The following is a 24213-nucleotide window of genomic DNA, read 5'->3' on the forward strand; positions in this document are numbered from 1 at the left end:
AGAGCAAGAAATGTTAACATATATATCATTTGGAACCAAACCACATGACCACATGCTAACATGTAGATTAAAGATAATTCCATAAAGTCAGTCACCTTAACAAGATGGGCAATTCTTGCTGGAGACTGAAATATAATCCACTCATCTACAGCAATAGTTTCCTGATCATTATCCTTCTGGATGGAAATATCACCTCCAAAGAACAAGAGACAGTATGGGGAAATCTCTGTGCAGTCATACAAGTATATCTGTAATAAAAATTAAAGTGAATTAATACTTTCTGGAGTCTGAAAAGATAACTACATAAAGTCAACCATATTAATTAATGAGTTCCTCCCTTCTAAAATATTTATTAACCTGCTATTGTAATTACAGAGATTAATTTGTAAGAAATACCATTTTAAATGACCCATCTTCTTTATTTGGAGAACATAAGTATCTTATATTTTTGCTTCAAACTAAGCACTACTCTTTGAACAAAGTATTTTCTGAGTGACAAAACCAAAACACTAATGTAGCCGGTTATTTTTATACAGTTTTTTATAAATCATCTCAAACTATTGTTCTAAAGAAAAAAATATAAACAGAATCTCCATATGCTGAACAATACTTATAAGGTATACTGACATGCTAACAATATTCACTACACAATATAAACTCCTGTACCCTATAAAATATGCCAATATTTCTTGAAAGCAAGTTCTGAAAGAAAATTATGCAAATCAAGTAACTGTTCTAATTAAAATACAAAGATCCATCATTACAGACCTGAAAATAAAAAGTATAAGTTGTTTGAAGGAAAAAGTTACTCATGTCACAGGAATAAGAGGCAACAAAAAAGAAAAATTTTGTATATAATTGTTAAAACTATACAATCATAAAAATACAATGAGACTGATAATCAGATCCTTAATTATTTTAAATGTTCACTTACACTGCTTGTTCTCATCTTTAGGTGATAGATAAGCCAGTTGTAGTGAAAGTCTGTTTGCTCCACATTAACAGATTTAGGATGAACAGCAACCAGTCCATCGGTTTTTGTGTAAACTTTTACCCTTTAAAAAAATTAAAATGCAGTTTGTTAAAAAGAAGTCTCCTAGAGAATTTTTTTTAAAACGACTTTAAAAAACTGATAGAAGGGCTTGGTAAAAACCAAACAAATCCTGGAATATAAAAAAAACTCCAGAGAATAATTCAGCTTATTTTTGCAAAAAAAAAAATATTTATATTTGAGGACAGAGCATAATTTTCTTAAAAATATATGAAAAAATGCTATCAAGTATGAATACTTTAAATCATGTAACTAATCTTCTTCTTGCAGGTATAATTACTCAACATATTACAAAACTGACAGAATATTATTTTCCTTAATAATGTTAATGCACATTATACCACTGAAGAATAAAGAACAAAACAAATATCTAAATTAATTTAAGTGATTCAAACCAAGAGAAGAGTCTATACATTTTACTATGACAATCATGATATAGATAAATAGCCCTTGATTTACAAAATAACTCTGTAAAATTTCGACTTAAAAATTTTACAGATCAATAAAAAATAAAAGTTAAGAATTCTGTTTAAATTCATGTTGACAGTTCTAATTCAATCTCACAACTCCTGGGTCTTTTTTTTTTTTTTTTGGATAGTCATATACATTTTATCTCAATTCATAAAAGTCTTTAATATTATTCAACAGGGAGATGTTTAATAATTTATTTTAAATAGTTAATTACCTATATTAAATAAAAGCATAAAAGCTAATAATTCACTAATGTTTCCTATTTGTTTTTAGGAGTGTCTCTTTTGAAGTTGTTCTTTTTTTTTTTTTTTGAGCGGAGTCTCCCTCTGTCACCCAGACTGGAGACTGGAGTGCAGTGGCTTCATCTCAGCTCACTACAGCCTCCGCCTCTGAGGTTCCAGAGATTCTCTTACCTCAGCCTCCCAAGTAGCTGGGATTACAGATATACATTATCACCATGCCCGGCTAATTCTTGCATTTTTAGTAGAGATGGGGTTTCACCAAGTTGGCCAGGCTGATCTCAAAGTCCTGACCTCAGGTGAGCCACCCACCTCGACCTCCCAAAATACCAGGATTACAGGTGTGAGCCACCATGCCTGGCCACTTTTGAAGTTCTAAGAATTCATAATACTTGTACCAAAATCATGAATCATAGTTATGAATACTTAGAATATGCATATATAAATAAACCAGAAATTATTTTTTCTCACTTCAAGTCAATTTACCAATGCCATCCTGCAACCCTGCATAACTAGAGCAAAAGTTGGCAATTTTTTTTTTTTTTTGAGACAGGCTGGACTGCAGTAACATGATCTCCTCTCACTATACAGTGGTGCAATCCTAACTCACTGCAACCTCTGCCTCCTGGGCTCAAGTGATCTGCCAGCCTCAGCTTCCTAAAGTGCTAGGATTACAGGAGTGAGCTACTGTGCCTGGCCCAATAAATTTCCATACAGGACCAGATAGTTAATGTTTTAGGGTCTATATTTGGGGCTCTATAATTTCTGTCACAAACATAACTCTGCTCGTGTAGATGGAAAGCAGAATAGACAACATGAAAAAAGAAATGGGCATGGCTGTGTTTCAACAAAAAAAAGTACAAAAACAAGTTTTTGGCCTATAGGTCAAAATTTGCTGACTCCTAGTCTGGACCAAAACAAAGCATCAGTCCAAAGAAAACTACATTTTTTCATAAAGCCCTCCCAGGATGGCAGGGAGGAAAATAAAATGAATTTCAGAGACTGTGTTAAGCTACCTGTAAAGTTAGGTACACATTAAAAAAAAAAAATTGGCCAAGTATTGATTTTGAAAAAGTTACTTAGATCACTTAAAATGTTAATACAACCACAATGATTACAATTAATCAGCTACCCATTACCTGTGTACTTGGAATAGTGTTTCTCGACTTTAGTACTATTGACACACTGTTATGACAACCACAAGTATCTCCAGACACTGTCAAATGTCCCTTTTGGGGGCAAAATCACCCCAGTTGCCAACCATTGCCCAAGAACAATGTCTGCACTTTGGCCTATCTTTAAAGTCTATTTTTTTTCCTGTTTATAATCACAGAATGCCAACTTTCATTTAAAATCAGTTTAAATATTTTACATGTTACTACACAATAAATTTTAATGCCCACCTATGTAGATGCATTATAGCATTATAAAACCACAATTTCTCCATTGCTACTAAAAATCTATATTGTTTAGAATATAGCTGTTAGAAAACATTTGAAATTACTTCCTTAAGACACGTCTATCAAATTAAAAACTCACTCATCCATGCACTGGGTCAGTGACTATTTTAATGACTCAATATATAATTCTAATCCAGAGTGCCTTCCAAAATAGTAGTAGCAATCATACTATTGGTCATTTGTGACTCTGAGTTTCTCTGTATCCCTTAGCTAGAATGAGCTCATTCTAGCTCATCTTCACTGTTGTCTCCATTTACTACTAAGGACTACCTGTACATACGTTATTATACTTTACTTCTCAAAATAGTGAAATTACAATTTTATTCAAAGAGCTAAGTTATCCATTTTATAAGAGGAAAAAATTTCTGAAACAAAATCTACTCTAAGCAATCTCTATCTGGGCACTGGTATTTATTAGCAGGCTGGTTTTTCTAATATCTATATTGGCATCATGTTGTAGCATTCTTTGTGAATAATGGGTGATCAGAGAAACAATTCCAGGATGTGTTGTGAGGGAAAATAATACCATTGCCGAACACAGTTCACCTTCTTTGAAGTGATTAAAAGAATAAGAATATAACCAATATATAAGAACACATTTATAATATAAGCCTGGATACATAAGAGGATTTCAAGAGTTTAAGGAGAGAATTACAAGTAATTCACAATAATCTTCAATGCTTACATTTTTCTTTTTTTACCCAAATTTAGTCGAATTTTAGCAACTTTGGGATATAAGCCAGCACAGATGACAGCTTTAATTATCTTCTCATTATCTATGGGGGGTGAGAAGGTAGAGGGGAAAAATGTAAAATACTGATACAACAGACAAAAGATACTTATTTACACTGCGTTTTCTGCTTTACCTGAATTTATATTAGATTCTGGATCTTTAGGGTTTCTACTGCTTACAAATCCAGCTCCAAGAAGATGCTCAGCAAACTGTCCTTTCATATTATGCAGCATCTAGGGAGGAATGGTAGAAAATAGAACTAGAATAGCTCTCACACAATGCGGATATCAAATATACGCTAATACATAAATTGAGCTGTAAGCTATCCTTGCTTTATGAAACACTTTTGCAAACATGTCTTAAAGTAAGGGATGGCAAACTACAAAAGCTGTTTTTGTCAATAAAATTTTACTGGAACATAGCCATACCCATTCATCTACATGTGGCTGCTTTTGCACTACAATGGCAGAGGTCAATGCTTGTAACTGCGATCATATGGCCTGTAAGCCTAAAATATTACCTGACTGTTCACAGAAAAAGTTTGCATCCTGTAAGGAATAACAACTGATGTTTAAGGATTACTCCATTTTGCAAAAGACTAACACAATTTTTCAAATTATTCTCCATCTCCATTTTTAAAAAAATATAGAAAAGCATAAAAAAATCAACATCCATATTTCTATTACTGAGAATATGTTAACAATGGCATGTAAGCTTAAGGTTTGTTTTTTGCTTTTTTGAGGAAAAAATGATACACGGCTTATTATAAAGCATTCAAGTAATACAGAAAAGTACTTCCCTTGTCTAAATAGAATAAACAAGATTGCGGACACCCACTAAGCATATATACTGATAGAAGAAATGTATCGTAATAATGGAATCATAAAACAGAATTTATTTTATTAATAAAATAATAAAACAATTAACTTTAGTTCAATTTAAAGAAAAGTTAAATAGAAATGAAAGTGAATGACCAGATGAATCTTAAAATTTTCATAATCACAAGAAACATTTCCTAAGGAATTCCTCTTAGATATTATGCAACATAAAGTTGGTTATATTTAATATATGTCCCTTGTATGAAAGATGTGACTTTGGTTTCCCCACCTAATTTTCATTACACCTAACTTTCTTAGACATCTCCTGGTTTTTACTGCCATTATTTTATATTGTTCAGGATAATAAAATTTACATTCTATTTTGCACGTATAATTCCTACTAACATTTTATTAGCTCTACATTTAAATAATTCTAAAGTATACTACCAGCTGATTTAGCATGCACTTTCCATTCCTGAAATCTCCACTGTGGTTTCCCTTTTAATTAACAGCATCTCACCGTTAATGGGCTTTTCAAGAAGAGCTCAGGGGTATAGTATTTCTTGAGGATGTTGTTGAATGCTTGTTTTTCCTTACACCTACCTGAATTCGTATCCTGACAGGACATGACATTCTCAAACACTAGGATTCAGTTACCTTTTCATACTTCTGCTCATTTCATTTTTTCCATTTCAAAGAAATTTTCATATATACGTCTCTAAATAAACATTCAATTACACAGGATTTCTATGCAGACACTAATATCTACTGTTCTCGTGATGGATCAGTCCTATCTTGTTGTCTTTAAGATTTTACTTACTGCTTTAATTTTCTTCTTTTTTCAGGCACATCCATAAACTGATTACTTCAAACTTTTTTCCTATGGCAATAATTTGTTTTTAAGGAAGGTCCATTCTATTCTTTGTGATTTTCTTTTGATCTTCAACTTGTTTTCTTAGCTCAGGAGTCTTATCATTCACTCTATTGTTTTATTTTCTAACCTTTGTTTTGCTGAATTCACATTCTTATTAGCTATTCCGTATTATGAAACAGTTGTAAGGTGTTTTCTATTGAAACACAGTATTCTATTTTTTTTTTTTCTTTTCTTTCAGAGTTGTGGTGATCCTTTTTTTTTCCATTTTGCTAGTGACTGGGCACTTCTGATTTGGTTTGTTAGATTTTTTTGTTTACTACTTTGCAGATTTGTTAAAGGTCCAGTATCAGGGTTCATGTCACATAGCTGGAGTGTGTATGTGTCGGGGAGAAGATGAGGATATTTCTATTCCCATTGGCTTCAAATCTCTAATTCAGTATAGTCTGAAATGTGATGGCATGCCCTCTTTATTTTCTTCTGTTTTACAAATTCTTGCCTGCAGTGTTTCACTATACTAAACCAGAAAACTTACAGATATCTATCCTATTTGATACTTTTCAACAGATTTTAGGAGTGTTAGCAAAAATTCTCAGCTGAAATCATCAAAATGGCAACCAGAATGTGGGAACAGGAACAGAAATTGAATCTTACTGTGCTTTGCTGTTATACTAGAACTGGGGTTTCTTTTCTCTGCCGTTAGGTTTTTCTTATGTTGTTATACACCTTTACTTGTTCTGTTGCAGTTGATTTAAGGAGGATCCCCCATTATTTTGTGTGGATATACAAATATACACAATTTCTATGTATTTGACTTTTTGCTATAGATCTAACTGTACAAAATGTATACATATATTCTCTAATCTAGCATATATGATAGTTATTGCAAATTCACCATTACCTGCAGTGTGTTTGAAGACAGAAAATATTCCCAGCAATAGTCCTTTTCGTATCTGAAACCACGTCGCCTAGCTTCTTCCCAGCCCTACAGGGCAAAGAAATGAAGAATCTATACTGTTCTCCAAGACCAAGATTACTATTGGTTTCCCTCTTTTAGTGAAAGCTTAACCTTTTTCTAATATTTTTATTTGTAAAGAATTCAAAGAATTTAATAATTGAAAAACTAAAAACACATATGCTCCCCATGAGCCTAGTCCTTAAGAGATAACTACCACTAAAGTTCCAAAGCTTTATATGATTAAGTATATATAGTAATATATTATTTATGTATTTTACACAAAATGGCATCCAAACTGTACAGAATACACTAATCAAAAAGAGCACACTTAATGTGCTTAAAACTGACTTAAATGCTATTACAGATTTTCAAATTCACAAATTTTCTTTACAGTTTGCTTTTCTTTAGAAGAGGGAAATGGGGAAAAAGGAAAGACAAGCTGAATAAGCTCAAAGAAAAAAACATGAACTTTCCCATAATATGCCATACGAAACAGAATGCAGAGCTAGAGAAAAAAGATACTGCCTCTAAAAACCAAATTACATTTAAATTTTACCAAGATAAGTGATAAATGTAATAAACCTAGCTTTTGGGAGCAGAAAATGTCTCCCTAATCTTAATTATGTAGTTTATTAATAATAAAGAGTGTTAATAAGCCAAAGATACAAGGTAATTATTAAAAACAGAATTTTAAAACTAACCATTTGTTCATTGTTACCAAAAACCACTATTTCCCCAAAAGGGTAAATGTAATGAGCTATTACAAAATTGAAAATGAATTATAACTTTTTTCAAATGTTCACTAAATTTAAACATTCTCAGCAATTTACTCCTGATACTTATAATAATACAGATTTTGTTTTTCTGTTTCTCTTGAGATTGAGTCTTACTGTTACCCAGGCTGGAGTGCAGTGGTGTGATTTCAGCTCAATGCAACCTCCACGCACCCAGGGTTCAAGCTATTCTCCTACCTCAGCCTCCTGAGTAGCTGGGATTACAGGCACCCGCCACCACGCCCACTAATTTTTCTATTTGTAGTAGAGACAGGGTTTTGCCATGTTAGCCAGCCTGGTCTCGATCTTCTGACCTCAGGTGATCCACCTCCCTCAGCCTCCCAAAGTGCTAGAATTACAGGCATGAGCCACCATGCCCAGCCTTATGATAATATAGATTTCAAAAGGTTAAATATGTTCTTATTCTATTATTTGCATTTCACTTGTATAAACTGTCATAATCCAGAACAAGATTTTTTTTTTACCTTAAATGCATTCACAACTGTTAAGTGATCACTTTTAGTATCCTTTGCCAATTCCTTTCTTCTTGCATCTGCAATCTTTTCTTTTCCCTTAAAAAACAGTAGACATAGGCAATTTAAATTGCTCTGATGCTACAACAGAGAACAGCATTCTAATAAAACATTAATAAAAAATATATCTAGGCGACTCCTGTTCATATCTAAAATAACTAGGTTTTATTTCCATTTTTCTTACCAATGGAATGACAAATGGATCTTTGAAACTGAGACTAGCAGCAATAGTGAGTACTGGGTCTAAGCAGCAGAACAGAGCTCCAAAAAGAATCATTTTTCCAATATGTGGCTCAACGGGTAATCGTGCCAAGTGGACTCCAAGAGGTGTCAATTCTTCCTGTTTATCCAAAGCATTCTGTAAAAAAAGAGTGTGGGTTTAAAACAGACCCTGTAGAGCATTACATTTAAAACAACTGTAGCTTGCTTTAAAAAGAATAACAACTCACTATTCTCTCTCCTAAGCCCAAATGCCCAAATACTGTTCAGCTTTAGTGTTCTCTAACAAAACATAAGTTGTGAGGTCAGCAAAGGTTACAAACTTATTTAAACAAAACCAAAATTAATGTACAACTTGGCTTTTCTGTGTTAAGAAATTTCAGAAATGACAACCTTTCAGTTAAATAAATAAAATCACCTAATAAGGTATAAAAGTTGTAGGAAAAAACAACGAAAACAAAAGACACACTATTATATATTTAGAATGAATAATGCATACTCTCTAGATTCTAGTAGTTTAGGTGACATGAGACAGAAAAGCAAAAGAAAAAGGACATATTTAAAACCCTAGAAAATGGGAGTGACTTCTGCTGATTCCCTAGGTCATCTGGTCCAACCAACCCACTGTGGATAGCTAGAACAGTAGCCTGAAGATACCATGGAGTTAACAAAGAATTACAAGTCAAGGAGTTAGGGAATGACACACATCTAGGGAGGTGAGTGTAAAGGTTGGGGCCTTTTTTCCCGGCAGAAAGGAACACAAATCCTTGCTGATAAAAGCTACTCTCATTCCAAGCTTCAAATTTTTATCTACAAAGAATTTTGTAAACAGAATTTCCAGTGCACAATTAAAATAACTAGGCATACAGATACAAACAAGAAAAAATAATAAAAGAACCCATAAGCATCCCATCAGACACAGATTTTTCCTTTTCTCTAAAAGAGGTCTTTTAAAAATAATAATAATAAGGGTATTTTCTCCAAATAAAGACACATAAAACCCAAACAAAGAAAACTCTAAAATACTGAGACTGAATGCTCAAATAAACAGAGGAATAGATAATGATCTTTTTGTTAAGACTCCATACTGTAAAGATGTCAGTTCTCCTCAAACTGATTTATAAACTGAATTCAATCAAAATCAAACTCCCAAGATTGTCAAATGCATTTGGAAAAATAAAGCACCAGAAAGGGCCAAGACACTCTGTTTTTTAAAAAAATTTACTATTATTATTACTATTTTTTAGAAATAGGGTCTTGTTCTGTTATCTGGGATGGAGCAGTGGCACAAGAACAGCTTACTGCAACCCTCAAACTCCTGGACTCACGCAATCCTCTAAAGTCAAGGTATTCCTAAAAAGAATGAAAGGGAGTGATTTGTTCTACCAGAAAGCAAGATTTATCATAAAGCTAGAGTAATAAGACAACGTGATACCAGCTCAGGAGAGAAATACAGGCCAACAGATGAGAAATATGCCTAGAAACAGACATACAAATCCATAGACCTTGACCTATCAAAGACTGCAGAACAAGAAAAAAGAGATGAACTTTTCTATAAATGGTGCTCAGTCAATGCTCTACATATGTAAAAAGTTTTATTTTTACCTCAACCCCAACACACATCAACTGCAGATGCATTATAAACAAAAACAATAAAATTTTTTAAAATGTATCTTTATGATCTCAGGAAAAGACTTATTAAAGGGCAAAAAGCAATCACCTTTGAGACTGATATATTTGACTGCATTAAAATTAGGAATTTAGGCTAGGAGTGGTGGCTCACGCCTGTAATCTCAACACTTTGGGAGGCTGAGGCGGGAGGATCACTGGAGGTCAGTAGTTCCAGACCAGCCTGGCCAACATGGTGAAACCCCATCTCTACTAAAAGTGCAAAAATTAGCCAGGCGTGGTGGCAGGCACCTGAAATCCCAGCCACTTGGGAGGCTGAGGTAGGAGAAAAGCTTGAACCTGGGAGGCGAAGGTTATAGTGAGCTGAGATCATGCCACTGCACTCCAGCCTGCGTGACAGAGTGAGTCTCTCTCTTTGAACAACAACAACAAAAATTGTTTATTAAGGTATTAAAAAAAGGAAAGTTGAAAACAGATATGCCATATACAACCAATAAAAGGTTTAGATCAAGAGTACACAAGGAATGTGATGATCTAACAGAAAAACAGACACCAGCAATTTATGAGACTATACAAATGGATAATAAACATATAAAAGCTGCTGAAAAATTCAACGATAGTCATAGAAATGCAAATTAAAATCACTACATACCTACTAGCATGGTTAGAATAAAAGGCCGATTAATCCCAAGGATTGGTGAAGCCACAAAGCAATGGGAACTCTCACCCACCACTGGTAGGAGTTTAAGTGGTCTGCAACTTTGGAAAACTGTTGGGCATTATCTACCCAACTTGATCATAGATGTACCTTATAATCCAGTGCACCGGGAAACACTGAATACTGAAGAATATTCAAGCCAGCATGACACGTAATAGCCCAAAATTGTAAATAACAAAAGTGTCTTTCAGTGGTCATAAAATAAAATAGGTTAAAATGAAAACAGGCCTGGTGCTGTGAGTCATGCCTATAATCCCAGCACTTTGGGAGGCTGAGGCGGGTGGATAACTTGAGGCCAAGAGTTCGAGACCAGCCTGGCCAACATGGCGAAACCCTACTAAAAATACCTAAAATTAGCTGGCTGTGGTGGCACACACCTGTAGTCCCAGCTACTCTGGAGGTTAGGGCAGAAGAATTGCTTGAACCCAGGAGGTGGAAGTTGCAGTGATCTGAGATGATGCCACTGCACTCCAGCCTGGGTGACAAAGTGAGACTCTCTCTCAAAAAAAAAAAAAGGAAAAAGAAAAAAAAAAAGACAAATAAACCATAGCTAAAAGCAACAATACATTTGAATCTTATAATATTAAATGAAATAATCCAGAGCTCTGCTCCCTCCAAGAACAAAACAACAACCCACATTCTGTATGGGCTCATGTAAAGTTCATGTAAAGTTCGAAACAGGCAAAACTGAACTCTTTATAAAGATGCATACTTGTATGTTAAAACCATCAATAAAAAAAAAGCAGGCCATTAGTCATGATAGAGGTTATCATTGGGATTAAAGGACAGTGGAGTGATTGAGAAAGGGTAGGAAGAGGGCTTTTAGCATAGTGGAAATGTTCTTCTTGATATAAATAATCACTACATAGTCCTTCCTTTGTGATAAATCATTTAGCTACACATTTTTGTTTTGTGCACCAGTAGTTAAAGACCACTAACTTTAAAATGTCAAATTTTGTGTAACCTTAAATCAGGCCTACAGTAAAAAAAAAAATGTGCAGAAAGATCCTAGTGTTTTATGAATTATCACGAAGGTATCATTTTATAACTTTCTAATGCCTATGTCATAACCTGATAGTCCTAAATTGATAGTCAAACAGCAAATCAAATTTGGCACTGCATATTACTGGTCTACTTTGCAGTAATGAGAGTAAACATATAATTAACTGGCCTACTAACTTAGATTTAGTATTCTAAATCTAAGTTAGAATTAAAAAAAAAAAAAAGAAGACAAATTTACCAGCTCCATCAGGTGTCTTATGGAGAGTAACACTGCCTCATTTGATGGGGGGTCCATTAACCTACTCAGAAAATAAGCAATTCCACCTAGCCTTAAAATCTAAGGGGGAAGACAAATATAATTAAACACATATAATATTAATACATCAACATAACAACTTAGACCTGCCTGGGCTGATAACTCAAATAAAGCATCAAATTTACATAATTTTCAAGTTATTTTACCTAAATGAATTAAAATTATACTTGTATTTCTATAAAAACATGTTGAAAGGCCTATATATATTACTACTTTCTATCATCAACTGTATTAATAGGAAAAGTAGCTGAATAAAATCTCAATCAACAAGTTGATTACCCACTATCTTCAAAGTAAGGCTAACTATATCAAAAGACACAAGATATTTAAAAAATTAAGTAGTTTATAATGAAGGATGACATTTTAACATGTAATAACAGTAGCTAATGTTTACTGAACACTTACTACGTGCCAGGCATTGTTCTAAGAATTTTAGGAGGTTAATTTAATCAACCTGACCAATGTAACAGCACTAGCTTTTCTGGGGAGGAAGCAGGATCCAAACATAGGTAGCCTGCCTCCTCTAGAGCAGTATATAACTTAAAATTGTTTTACATTTGAAGGAAATTTAAATACATAATTTACTAATGCACACACAACTAAATTGTGAGTTAAGAATAATTATTTCCTGGAGATTAATACAATACTTTGTTCTACAAAAGATGCTGAAAATGAGATCACTCCCATTCAGTTTCTTCATTCTTCCACCTAATTTACCTTTATTTGTAAACAAAGTTCTTCCAAAGGAGTTCTCAAAATTTCTGGCAGTTGATAGTCATCTAGAAGACTTGCTCTAAGACCATTATACAGATGATAACAATGACCAGGTTGAACTCTGAAAAAAAAAAAAAAATACAACAAAACACAACAAAGATGGACAGTCATCAATGACATTTTAGAACTCCAGAGAAAACAGCAGGCAGGGAAGTAGCCAATATCTATTTCTTATAAGCCACATCACAGCTAATGTACATAATTATTTTTTCCTTTTTATGAATCGTATTTCTTCTCCCTGTTTAGAAAAACTCTAAACTCTCTACCCTCTTGTCACAGTTTTAAGAAAGATACACAATAATTCCTCCCCATGACAGTAATTTGCTTCCCTATTTCTGATAGATTCCAGATTACTGTGCTCAGTAACAGCAGTCTAGATTAAGGCTAAGAACAGTAATCTCAAGCATGCCTTGTGATCAATCATACTGCCTAATGAATCCTGGCATTATGCTAACCTGTCTATATTACTGAAAAACATTTTAAGTACTGCATATTCTATTTAGTGAGCTCTCAGAGGGATGCTAAATGTTTTTGTTTTATGTTTATAACTAGAGCCTTGAATGATATCATTTTTTGGAGGATGATAAGACTAGATGTGAAGAGGTGACCATATTCATGTATTCTCAAGCAGAATAAATATTTCTATAGGCTCTTGCTGCTACAGGAATAAAAATGAATACTAAAAATCTTACCTATTTCTGCCACAAGTCTATATAGACCCAATGTCTACTATATAATATACCTGAACATCTCTCCAATAAACACTAAAATAAGAGTACCTCTATTGAGAGCCATATAGCATAGCTTTTTCTGATCTCCAAAATAATAAGGCTTTGCTAAAGGAATTTTATCCATGGAGCCTACAAAAAGACTGTTTTCCTCTCAAATTAAAACACCAATTCCACAGTTAACCCCCCCCACAGTAATGAGGGCGAAGGATTAGTTAAAATGCAATACTCCATTAAATTAGTTCTGTTATTGTTTCATGAAACATATCTAAGGCTTAGTATGTTTACTATAAATATACAAAGGTGTGCCAGAACCTGTTCACTATGGTGAATACTTTTTGATCAATATTTAGAGGTGATGGGTCTACATGGGACAACCTCAGTCTTTCTGGGTCCCTTATCAAGTTATTCCCTGATAACTGATTATTAGGAGGGTATACTTCTTTGACTAAACCATGCTTTTGGTTCAGAACCATCAACTATGTAATAAAGTGTCTCAAAATCAAGTTATACTGAGATAATGTACAAAAATTACAGCAAGTCAAAGCTTTATAGATGTTGTACAAAGTTAAAATGAGGGGTTGATAAATGGTCTGTAAAGTTTTCTTTCAACTCTCCTTAAGTCTGTATCAAAAGATTAACAGAAATCTCTTGTTCTACCTGTAAGAGGCAAAAGGAAAAGCCATCTCTGCAAGCCCAGATGTGATTCTATCACTCATGTGAAGAACAGTGTAGAAATACTGTGAAGTATGCATTAAAGTCCAATTATTTGCAAAAGTTCAAGACAAATCATTTTTCTATCATTAAGACATTTTTAATTCTTAAGCTACTGTGGTACCATGAGGAAAAGTACTTTCCTTGTGCTTTGACAACTACTGATGAAAAATCAGTACTGCAATAAAACCCAGTGATTAAGAGCCTAGACTATAGAGTCAGAATGCCTAGATTTAAATCCTGACTCTGTAATTTAGAAAGCTATGGGACTTCAGACAAACCATATAATTTCCTTGTACCTTAATTTCCTTATCTTTAAAATGTATATAATAACCTATCTCACAGTACTGTAGTGAGGATTAAGAAAGTTAGTATGAACCAAGAGTTTAGGAGATGATCTGACATTCAGAAAGTATTAGTTGCTATTAGTATTATGCAATATACACTTAAAAAAAATGAAAACCAACTATTAAAAGTAACATAACTTATTAACTAAACTTAGAAATTAAAGCCAAAAGATTCATAAAATAGAAAACTGGGCAGATACTTTTCCAAACAAACTATGATTAGAACAACTTTCTTATTTAAAAATGTTTTGCAGTAAGCTCAAAATAATATGAAAGGTAACTCTTCTAATATATATCTTTAAATGCCAGCATCACATTTTGTTACCCCAAATTTTTGTGAGTTTTAAAGGCTTTGGACAGGGTTCCCATCTTACCTTCCAGCTCGACCTTTCCTCTGTTTGGCATTAGCTTGACTAACCCACTCAGCGGACATTGTACTGATATTGTTCTGAGTATCAAAATGTGTCTCTTTTATTTTTCCTCCATCTATCACATAAACGACATCATCTATGGTAATGCTGTTTGGAAAACAGATATATAAAAGGTTAAAAAAAAACATGTCAAAAGCACTATTAACTTTTAAAGAACCTATAGATAGGGATTTCAGAGCATTTTTAAAAATTGCATCAAATGATTTTAGCCATTCATGATTTTCACTACTCTTCACACTCACATATACCAATGTTACAGGGATCGAGTACCTAACAGTAGGCAGTGTCAGGCACTGTTTAAGTGACAGCGCAGTATTAGCTCTTCAGATCATATACTAAAGTCTTACTTTCCTACAGCCAAGTATCACAAGTTGCCTCATACCTAGCTCTATGGGATCCCAATGGCATGGTTTAATGTCAGCTTTCATAAAACAATCTGTTTCAGACCGGACATGGTGGCTCATGCCTATAATCCTAGGACTTTGGGAGGCTGAGGCTGGTGGATCACGAGGTCAGGAGTTTGAGACCAGCCTGGCCAAGATGGTGAAACCCCGCCTCTACGAAAAATAGAAAACTTAGCTGGGCGCAGTGGCAGGCGCCTGTAATCCCAGCAACTTGGGAGGCTGAGACAGGAGAATTGCTTGAACTCAGAAGGTGGAGGTTGTAGTGAGCTGAGATTGCACCACTGCACTCCAGCCTGGGTGACAGAGCAAGAATGGGTCTCAAAAAAACAAAACAAAACAATGTGTTTCAGTGATTAAACTATGTCTTAGTACCTCTAAGAGAATACAAGAAAATTTAAGGGCTGATGTAACTAATTACCAAATACTACCCCCAACCAGAATCAGGCAAAAGGATATTTACCTTAGTTCCCATGCTTCTTTAGGAAAACTTAAAATCCAACACTTAAAATGTTATTTCTGAGCTAGCATTACTATATGTTACCAAAAAAAAACCCCCCAACAAAACTGGTCACACATGGTGACTCATGCCTGTAATCCCAGCACTTTGGGAGGCTGAGGCAGTAGGATTGTTTTGAGCCCAGGAGTTAGAGATCAGCCTGGGCAACAAAGTAAGATGCTATCTCTACAAAAAATTTTAAAGAATCAGCCAGGTATGGTGGCACAAGCCTGTAGTCCAAGCTACATGGGAGGCTGAGGTAGAAGGATCACCTGAGCTGAGGAGGTCAAGGCTGCAGTGAGTTATGATCGTGCCACTGCACTCCAGCATGGGTGACAGAATGAGACCTTGTCTAAAAAAAGCCCACAAAAAAATAAAACTATGCACACTGCCATAAAAAAGGCTTATTTTAAATAAATTACAAGGTATCTGACATAGAAAAAAGATTAAGGTATGTAAATACTTTATAGTGTTTAAAACTTATACAATCATCAGTATTTGATATTTAAAACTAATTTTACCTAGTCTCTGCAATGTTAGTAGCAATTACTATTTTCCGAACACCAGGAGGGGTTCTTTTAAACACCTGTAAAAATAAATACACCAGAATCACAAAAATACACTAATTTCTAATACATTATTTCTGTAATTAGAGGAATTACTTCACTGTTCATTTTTAGTATTCTATGTTCATTCACTGACATATACATCTAATGTTTATTGATGTATTTATAAAGTATAGATCATTTTCAATACTATAAAATACTCTTTTGGTAAACCAAACTAAATCTCCCACAGATGTCACAATCTTATTACAAATAACATTTCCAATGAGGTATCATTATTTATATTTACAGCAGTTTTTTAATAAAAGTTGGAGGTTATAAAGTAGAGGGAGGGATATTTATGTTAAGGACAAGAATTATGAAATCAAACCTCCATGGGTAAGAATACTGAACAATCAGGCAGATGTCCAACCCACCAGAATAAATGTCAACTGTGCAGTTGTACCAACCACTGTCTACTAGCTTGAGATCAGATTGGAGTAAAAAAGAATTCTTTTTAAATGGGGAATTCTACAAACACTATCCCACAACCCCAACAACGTCACTAAAGTAGAAAGATAGGTAATCAAGGACCGCTGGCAATAATGCAAAAAAAAAAAAAAAAAAAAAAAGCATAAACTTATCCCTTTGTTTATAAAACTGGTAATCAATAGAGAAAATATTTCCCAGGCTATTCCTATACTCTCCAGCAAAAAAATATATATATACATAAAATTTACTAGGTTATGGTGTCAAAGATGAATACTTTCACAATGGATACTCTTTTAGTCTTTGGAATCAACAGTTTTCTTTCTTGCCCCCTCTTCTCTCAGGTATGTGCTCTGTATCTAATTCATGACTAAGGTACCAGCAACAAAAATATTAAAAGGGTCTCAAAGAAGAATAACAAATTTTCTTATAAAAACAGAAAAGGTGAAACTTTTCAGGAAGAGGAGTAGGTTTTCTGGTTAATTTCATTTTGCAAGGGCCTACTAATACTATAGTTCATAACATTATCTTGCCTCTGAGAATGCAGTGTTCATTCTAATTAGGAAAATGCCTTTATCTGACGGTACCAAAACATTCATAATACATGATTAAAACAAGAAATTTCATACCTGTGAACATACTAATTTTGTTAAATTAAATCTCAAATTATCATCAAACTGTAGTATGTCATAGATAATTAATTTCTAGGTTTGGTTACTTTTAGTAGTACTCACAATTTTTTTCTCTTATTCAGGAAACCCAACCAAGTTACTGGTGAAACCAATTCTTTAAACTTTTCCCTAATGTAGACAAAACTAATCTCATTTGTGGGTTACCCACTGATATTCAAGTTTTTGAACAATCATCCCCTGAAGACTCATTTGCAAAGGTTGTCAAAGAAGTGTATTGTACATGAATTACTATTTGAAAATACTCCTTTAAAAAATAAAGGAAAATATGTGATGAGCAGTCCTTAAAGCTCACCTCAGTTTGAAAAACAGAAGGAATACATTTGTTAAATGTATCCATTTAACATACCTGTGTCTGGTTAACTGTAGGCATCAGTGAATGTAAAGGTATAATTAAAAATTTATCTGAAAATTAAAAAGAGAATTAAATTTCAAGATAGTTGCAGAAAACCTCCATCAAGCACACACGAGACAATGAATTCAGATGCTGAACCATATAATTCTTTTTTTTTGATAAGACATTGAACATTGTTTAATGAAAACAGCTAAACTATCTGAGTTATTGACAAATTACCCTATGTGTTTAAGTGAACCATGCAATTCTTAATTTATATTTCTACAAACAGACCAACTTAATTTCTTTATAGTCTTCTTTTCTGAGAGTTCCAACTTCAAGCTAACATTTTGTTAACTTATTTCACATTGATAAGCATTTTCCCCAAATTCTTAAAGAATGCTCAAAAGTTGGGAGTAATCTTTTCAAATTATACCAACAAAAGTTGAATGAATAGCCAAAAATTCTGTTTAACATGAATACGTTTGTACACTTTGGGTGATCCTCACTATTTTTGTTTTGTTTTGTTTTTTGAGACAGGTTCTCATTCTGTTGCTCAGGCTGGAGTACAGTGGTGTAATCTTTGCTCACTACAACCTCTGCTCCTGTGCTCAACTGATCCTCCCACCTCAGCCTCCCGAGTAGCTGAGACCACAGGCATGCACAACGATGGCCAGCTAATTTTTGCCATGTTGTTCAGGCTGGTCTCGAACTCCTGAGCTCAAGCAATCCACCCACCTCAGCCTTCCGAAGTACTGGGATTACAGATTACAGGCATGAGCCCCGCAACCGACAATCCTAACTATTTTAATCATACTGAAAACATCTAAATTTCTAGAGCAAATTGCTTATTAAATCCCCATGTCCTACTTAGAAAATAATGAAATAGTCCTCGTTAAAAATAATATAGTCCAAAAGTGACCCATATTTTAAAACAAAAATAAGAAATTCCTACTTTTTAAGTTTCCAAATGAAATAGCTCAAGCCTATTTATGATTATTAGCCAACAGAAAAAGTCTGGTGTAATACAGTGATGGGTGAAAGGAAGAGTATTAAGAAAGCAAGGGTTAATTGAGCATTTAACTATGGTTACAAAAATACAATCTGACTTAAATGCCCAATGATTCAAGTCAGCTGTATTTCCCCAGAAAAGAACTGTTGTTATTAAAAGAGATATGATGCTCCCCAAAGACTCTGATTGTGAAAAAATTTTATGAATCTTAAAAATAAAAAGTAGTAAACTGCCAAGCAACTGATGTTGCTAAAAAAGAATGCTCTGAATTACTTGTCTCTGTGACAGCATGAAATAGTTCAACTATAATTATTCAAGCCAAAAACACTTCACTTGAATTGAATCAAGCCTTCAGATGTAACTTCCAAGTTACAGGAAATACAGGTAAGAGAGTATCAAATGAAATGATAGCTAACATAAAGAGTCAGACATGTCCAAACAGTTGCACTTATTAGAGTTGGCCTGGTCTCTTCCATGACCTTATTACCATGAGGAAAAGCAGGGAGTAGAGGGGAGCAATGTTCTAGAGCTAGATCAAAAGTTATATTGAGTTTGACATTACCTGTAGTTTGAACAGGCTAGCTGTGAAAGACACTTTTCAGAAAATGGGAAAATCTGATTATAGACTGGATTATAAAATGGTATTAAGGATTAAGTATGATAAAGACATTATGGTTATACAGATAATTGCCTTTAGAGATTCTTGCTTATATATTTAAAAATAAAATGTGAAAGCTGCAACTGACTTTAAAAAAAACTAGGACTGAAAAAATAATTGTTGGCATTGAAGTCATGGATATATATATGGTATTCATTAAGATTCTCTAGTTTTTTGTATGTTTAAAAATGTTTCATTACAAAAAGCTAAAAAACTTTGCAGCCAGGGATAATAAAAGTACAAACAATTTTGTTGAAGACATATAATTGGGAAAAAAATTTTATATTGCTAACACCGTACAACTAAGAGAGTTAATGAGAACAAAATCTACACTCTCATGAAAAGAAAAAAAAAACGAAGTTGATAAGCATTCAATAAATTGAGTTTCGAAACTTAACTTCTCAGCTCAGAGTTAGGCCAATTTTCTCCTCTGTGACAGTGGCTAATAATTTTTTTCAACATAATTTGAGAAAAAACACTACGTTTTGGAAAGATTTCCTTTAAAAGGAACTGAGCTGGTAGTGGAAGTATACATTAGTAACTCTTTCCTTGAGAATAATTCAAACTAGAAAGTTAATGAAGTCAATTATAATAATCTGTAATATCAAACCCTTTTCCCACTCCCCAGCACATACACTAAATGATAATGTTGTATCTTGGCATATGTCTTATCTTTATTGGTAAATATATGCACACACATTTTTTTAAATTGTAAGTACACCATACAATAATGTTTACGATGGAGGAAGGAAAGGCCAGAGTTAGAAGATTTAGCCAATAAAAAATTCTAGTTGTTTGAAAAAAAAAAATCCACTTGTTTAAACATGACTCTAATTTTTCTATAGAAGTTATCACACAAAAAGAAAAAACAGTATTTCTTTATAGAGAAGTCAATTAGATCAAAATATTTTGCCAGCTAGATAGTAAATAATTGTAATTACAGAGAATGCTTTCAGAGCATGACAACAGGATTTAATAAATAAAAATACACTTTTATTATTTTAGTCAATATAATTAGATCGAAATATTTTTAGTACCTATAAAAATACATTTTGTCAAAAGCACTTCAACAGAGTGAGGTAAGAAATTATATTCAGAAGCCAAGCATGGTGGTTCAAGCCTGTAATCCCATCACTTTGGAAGGCTGAGGCAGGTGGATCACCTCCAGTCTGGAGTTCAAGACCAGCCTGGCCAACAGAGTGAAACCCTGTCCCTACTAAAAATACAAAAAAATCACCAGGTATGGTGGTGCATGCCTGTAATCCCAGCTACTCTGGAGGCTGAGGTAGGAGAACTGCTCGAACTCAGGAGATGGAGGTTGCAATGAGCTGAGATGACACCACTACACTACAGCCTAGACAAAAGAGTGAGACTTTGTCTCAAAACAAAAAACATTCAGAACTGTAAAAACCAGAATTTGCTTTTTAGTTTTTATATTTGAAGTTAATGATTACTGAAAATACTACAAATTTTACAGAAAAAAATGTTCTCATTCATTCCTCTAGAGTTCATATCTTTCAAAACATGCTGTTCACACAGGATCAAAATCACCTGAAGAATTTGTAAAAATTTCAGATGTTCAGGTCACATTGTTAGATTTAGGGTGATGATGGGGTCTAGGTATTTGAATCTTAAAGAAGCTCCATGGGTGATTCTGTTGTATAGTCAGAATTCAGACTGAGCTAACGGATTTCTTTTTTGCAGCAGTGAGTGAAAAAATGAAAAGCCCCACATACCTAAACTTTTTTTAAGAACAAATTTTATTAGGCAAATTGTGAAAAAGAAAGAAAATTAAATCATAACACTAAATAAAAAGCTACACCTTCATCTGTGACCCAGAACTTGGTAGCTTCAGAAGCAACACTTCTTCAAATCAAAGGAAAAAATATACACATGCCACATATAATTCGAATACCACCCTTGGAATTACAGGAAAATACATTTACATAATACCTGATTTAAACATTACTTGTGACATCAAGAGATCATGTAAAGTGCTGATATTGTCCCAGCCTGGCAGAAAGACCAGTATCGCACCATCCTATATGAAGGGGAAATAATCATTACAAAGGATCACTTTGACGAAATGCAGTAACAGTAAAATTGTGTGCACACTTAAGTCTCCATTAAAATTATACTAGCTCAGGATAATTTTTGTTAATTAAAAGTATATAACATTACTTTTACTATTTTTTAAAAATTATTGTTTTTGAGACAGAGTCTTGCTTTGTTGCCCAGGCTGGAGTGCAATGGCATGATCTCAGATCACTGCAACATCTGCCTCCTGGGTTCAAGTGATTTTCATGCTCAGCCTCCCAAGTAGCTGGGGATTACAGGCCTGCGCCACCATGCCTGGCTAATTTTTGTATTTTTAGTAGAGACAGGGTTTTGCCATGTTGGCCAGGCTGATCTCGAACTCCTGGCCTCAGGTGATCCACCTGCCTCCTAGAGTCCTGGGATTATACGTGTGAGCCACCACACCCAGCTAGGCTCATTTTTAAAAGATGAGATTTATAATCCAGATATTTTATTTCTTTAATCTTTTCTTCCCACAAGTCAAATGCCTAAATCTTTTGCTACTATAAGATGATTTCTAGTATCAAAAGTAATTTCTTCTGGTCTATTTAATAAACATTTAGGAAAATTGTAGTTTCATGGCCTTGATATATTGATAAAATTAAAATTACGTTAACTGAAGAAAGAAAAATAAACAAAACTAACCTCTTCTTCCAAAACAATGTAGCGGATAAGGGCAACAATCAAATTCAGATCAACTTTATCATCATCCATCATTTCTATAACATCTACAGTACTTGAAGAATACCTATCAAAGTTAAACACAGAGTCATGAAATAATCAAGTTTTCTGTTAACTTGCTATAAAAGCCTAAAATTAACTCAATCTGCAAATGGAGGAACATAATCTACTAGGGTAATAGCGCTTAAAAGTCAAATCAGCACAGTATTTAGCTGCAATAATAGAGTCACAATGCTCTCCTTCAAGTATGTATAGATTCAAGAAGATGCCCTCAGTCCCCGGCTTTCTGTTTTAGTCATTTAGCCACTGATTTCTCACCTTCAAACAAAATAAACTTACCTTCTTCGCAGTTCCCTTACATAATCTGGCCAACGTTCTTTATATATTGCTTCTTTTTCTTCTTTTTCTTGTCGATTTACATGCCCTTGCATGAAACCCCTTTTAAACTGGGATCTCTGTTCTTTTTGTTCTGGAACATATCTAAAATAAAAAGATTCTTGAGTATCTTCACTTTTTAAAAACTCTAGTTTTAGTGAAAATCTGTGGTATTTTACATTTAGGATTTTCAGAAAGGATTCTAAAGAACATTTTCATTATGCTTTTAAGTGAATGCTAGCTAAAATATCAGTCTGTGTTCATTAACATATAAAACCTGATATTTTAGATGAAAATCATTCTCTATTGAAGTATATCAACCTATAGACCATTTTTAGTAGTCAAAATTTAAAAAAATACTAAAGCCACTTTTACCTTCAATTTTGTTTGCTTTAGAACAAAAGTTAACATTAATGTAAGTCCTAAGTAACAGTTAATGGTTGCCTAATAGAAAGACTCAGATTTTAAAAACAAGCGTTTTCTAAACCTGACCGCACATGAGAATCGAATTCCCCAGAGAGCTTGTAAAATAGAGACTCCTAAATCCTATCCCTGATGATTTGGATTTGGTAGGTCTGCCTTGGGTCTGTTAATCTAAGAATTTTAATTAGTGCCCCCAAGAGATTCAGAAAGTATATCCAGATCTACAGACCCATGGTAGAGAACTATTTTATTCTGCTCAGTCACACAGTTATAGCTAATGGCAGATCCAGAATGATTCTACTACCATCCTACAGTGATTGCTAAAACCAGAGGGCACATCTGGACAATAATCGTACCTATCACTGTCAGTCCTGCAAGACATAGGGGTAGGAAAAGACAAAGAAAAATGAATCCATACTTTAACCCCAAGGCATCTGAGTTCAACTAGAGGACAGCATCTAGATGGAATGGGGGACGGGTTGCAATATGAACTCTGAAGTCAGAATTAAAATCCTTGCTCTGCTACTAACTAGCTGTGTGAACTTAGACAAGGCATTAAACATCTGGCCTTTAGTTGTCTTACTTGAGAGATTCATGTAACTGTACTGGCATGAGATTTTTAAAAATGTGATAAAAGTAAAAAATAGTGATAAAGCCTCATGTATAGCAGACACCCAGAAAGTGTTAATCCCCTTCCCTATTCAGTACCTGTGACCCAGGACTCCCCTAAGTCTTCGATACATACAGAGGAACCAACTTGAGGTAAGGCAATCTGAGACAGAGCTTGGTCCTAGTCAGCAGGATGGACCCATAGTTCGCTCCCTTCCCAGAAATTGCAAAAGACGTAACCTTCAATCCTCCCAACCCCAATCACAACCCTTCGTATCACTGTGCCTTACTCTTGGTCTGGTCATTGTATTTTCTTTGCTACCTCCCTGCTGTGCAGCTCTTCTTCTGTGAAGGGGATAGTTGGGAGCTTCTGAGGAAAATCTCTAACCAAGGACTATGCTCTTTCAACTCTGCTCTTAGAGCTGATCAGCAGAAGGCACCTGCACAGATATCATCTTTTTGCTTCAAGAGACTGCATGGCTACAATTCCATATGCATTCCCTGACATCCTGGGAGCTTAAGAAAGCAAGTTACCTTCAGGTGACTTTAAATTACTGATCCTCAAAACTTTGTTTTCATTGTGGCCAAGTAGTTGCCTATTATTTTCCTGGCAAGCAATTGCTAAATGTGCCATGAC

General features: G+C 34.2%; 1 protein-coding gene across 1 annotated transcript in view; it reads right to left on the minus strand.

Annotated features, from left to right (window-relative positions):
• Nucleotides 1–24213, minus strand: part of DHX36 (DEAH-box helicase 36) — a 50360-nt gene that overhangs the window by 4472 nt on the left and 21675 nt on the right. Inside the window, exons 10-24 of the mRNA XM_021669542.2 lie at nt 22509–22649; nt 22134–22236; nt 21366–21453; nt 17758–17813; nt 16207–16271; nt 14729–14872; nt 12509–12626; nt 11714–11812; nt 8092–8265; nt 7860–7946; nt 6545–6628; nt 4088–4187; nt 3907–3997; nt 935–1055; nt 96–248 (exon numbers count right to left, since the gene is read on the minus strand). Coding sequence (XP_021525217.2) covers nt 96–248; nt 935–1055; nt 3907–3997; nt 4088–4187; nt 6545–6628; nt 7860–7946; nt 8092–8265; nt 11714–11812; nt 12509–12626; nt 14729–14872; nt 16207–16271; nt 17758–17813; nt 21366–21453; nt 22134–22236; nt 22509–22649 — 1624 coding nt within the window. The remainder of the gene's footprint in view (nt 1–95; nt 249–934; nt 1056–3906; nt 3998–4087; nt 4188–6544; nt 6629–7859; nt 7947–8091; nt 8266–11713; nt 11813–12508; nt 12627–14728; nt 14873–16206; nt 16272–17757; nt 17814–21365; nt 21454–22133; nt 22237–22508; nt 22650–24213) is intronic.

Source organism: Aotus nancymaae, unplaced genomic scaffold (assembly GCF_030222135.1).
Source record: "Aotus nancymaae isolate 86718 unplaced genomic scaffold, 86718_ANA_hifiasm-v0.15.2.pri h1tg000019l, whole genome shotgun sequence".
NCBI classification, from domain to species: Eukaryota; Metazoa; Chordata; class Mammalia; order Primates; family Aotidae; genus Aotus; species Aotus nancymaae.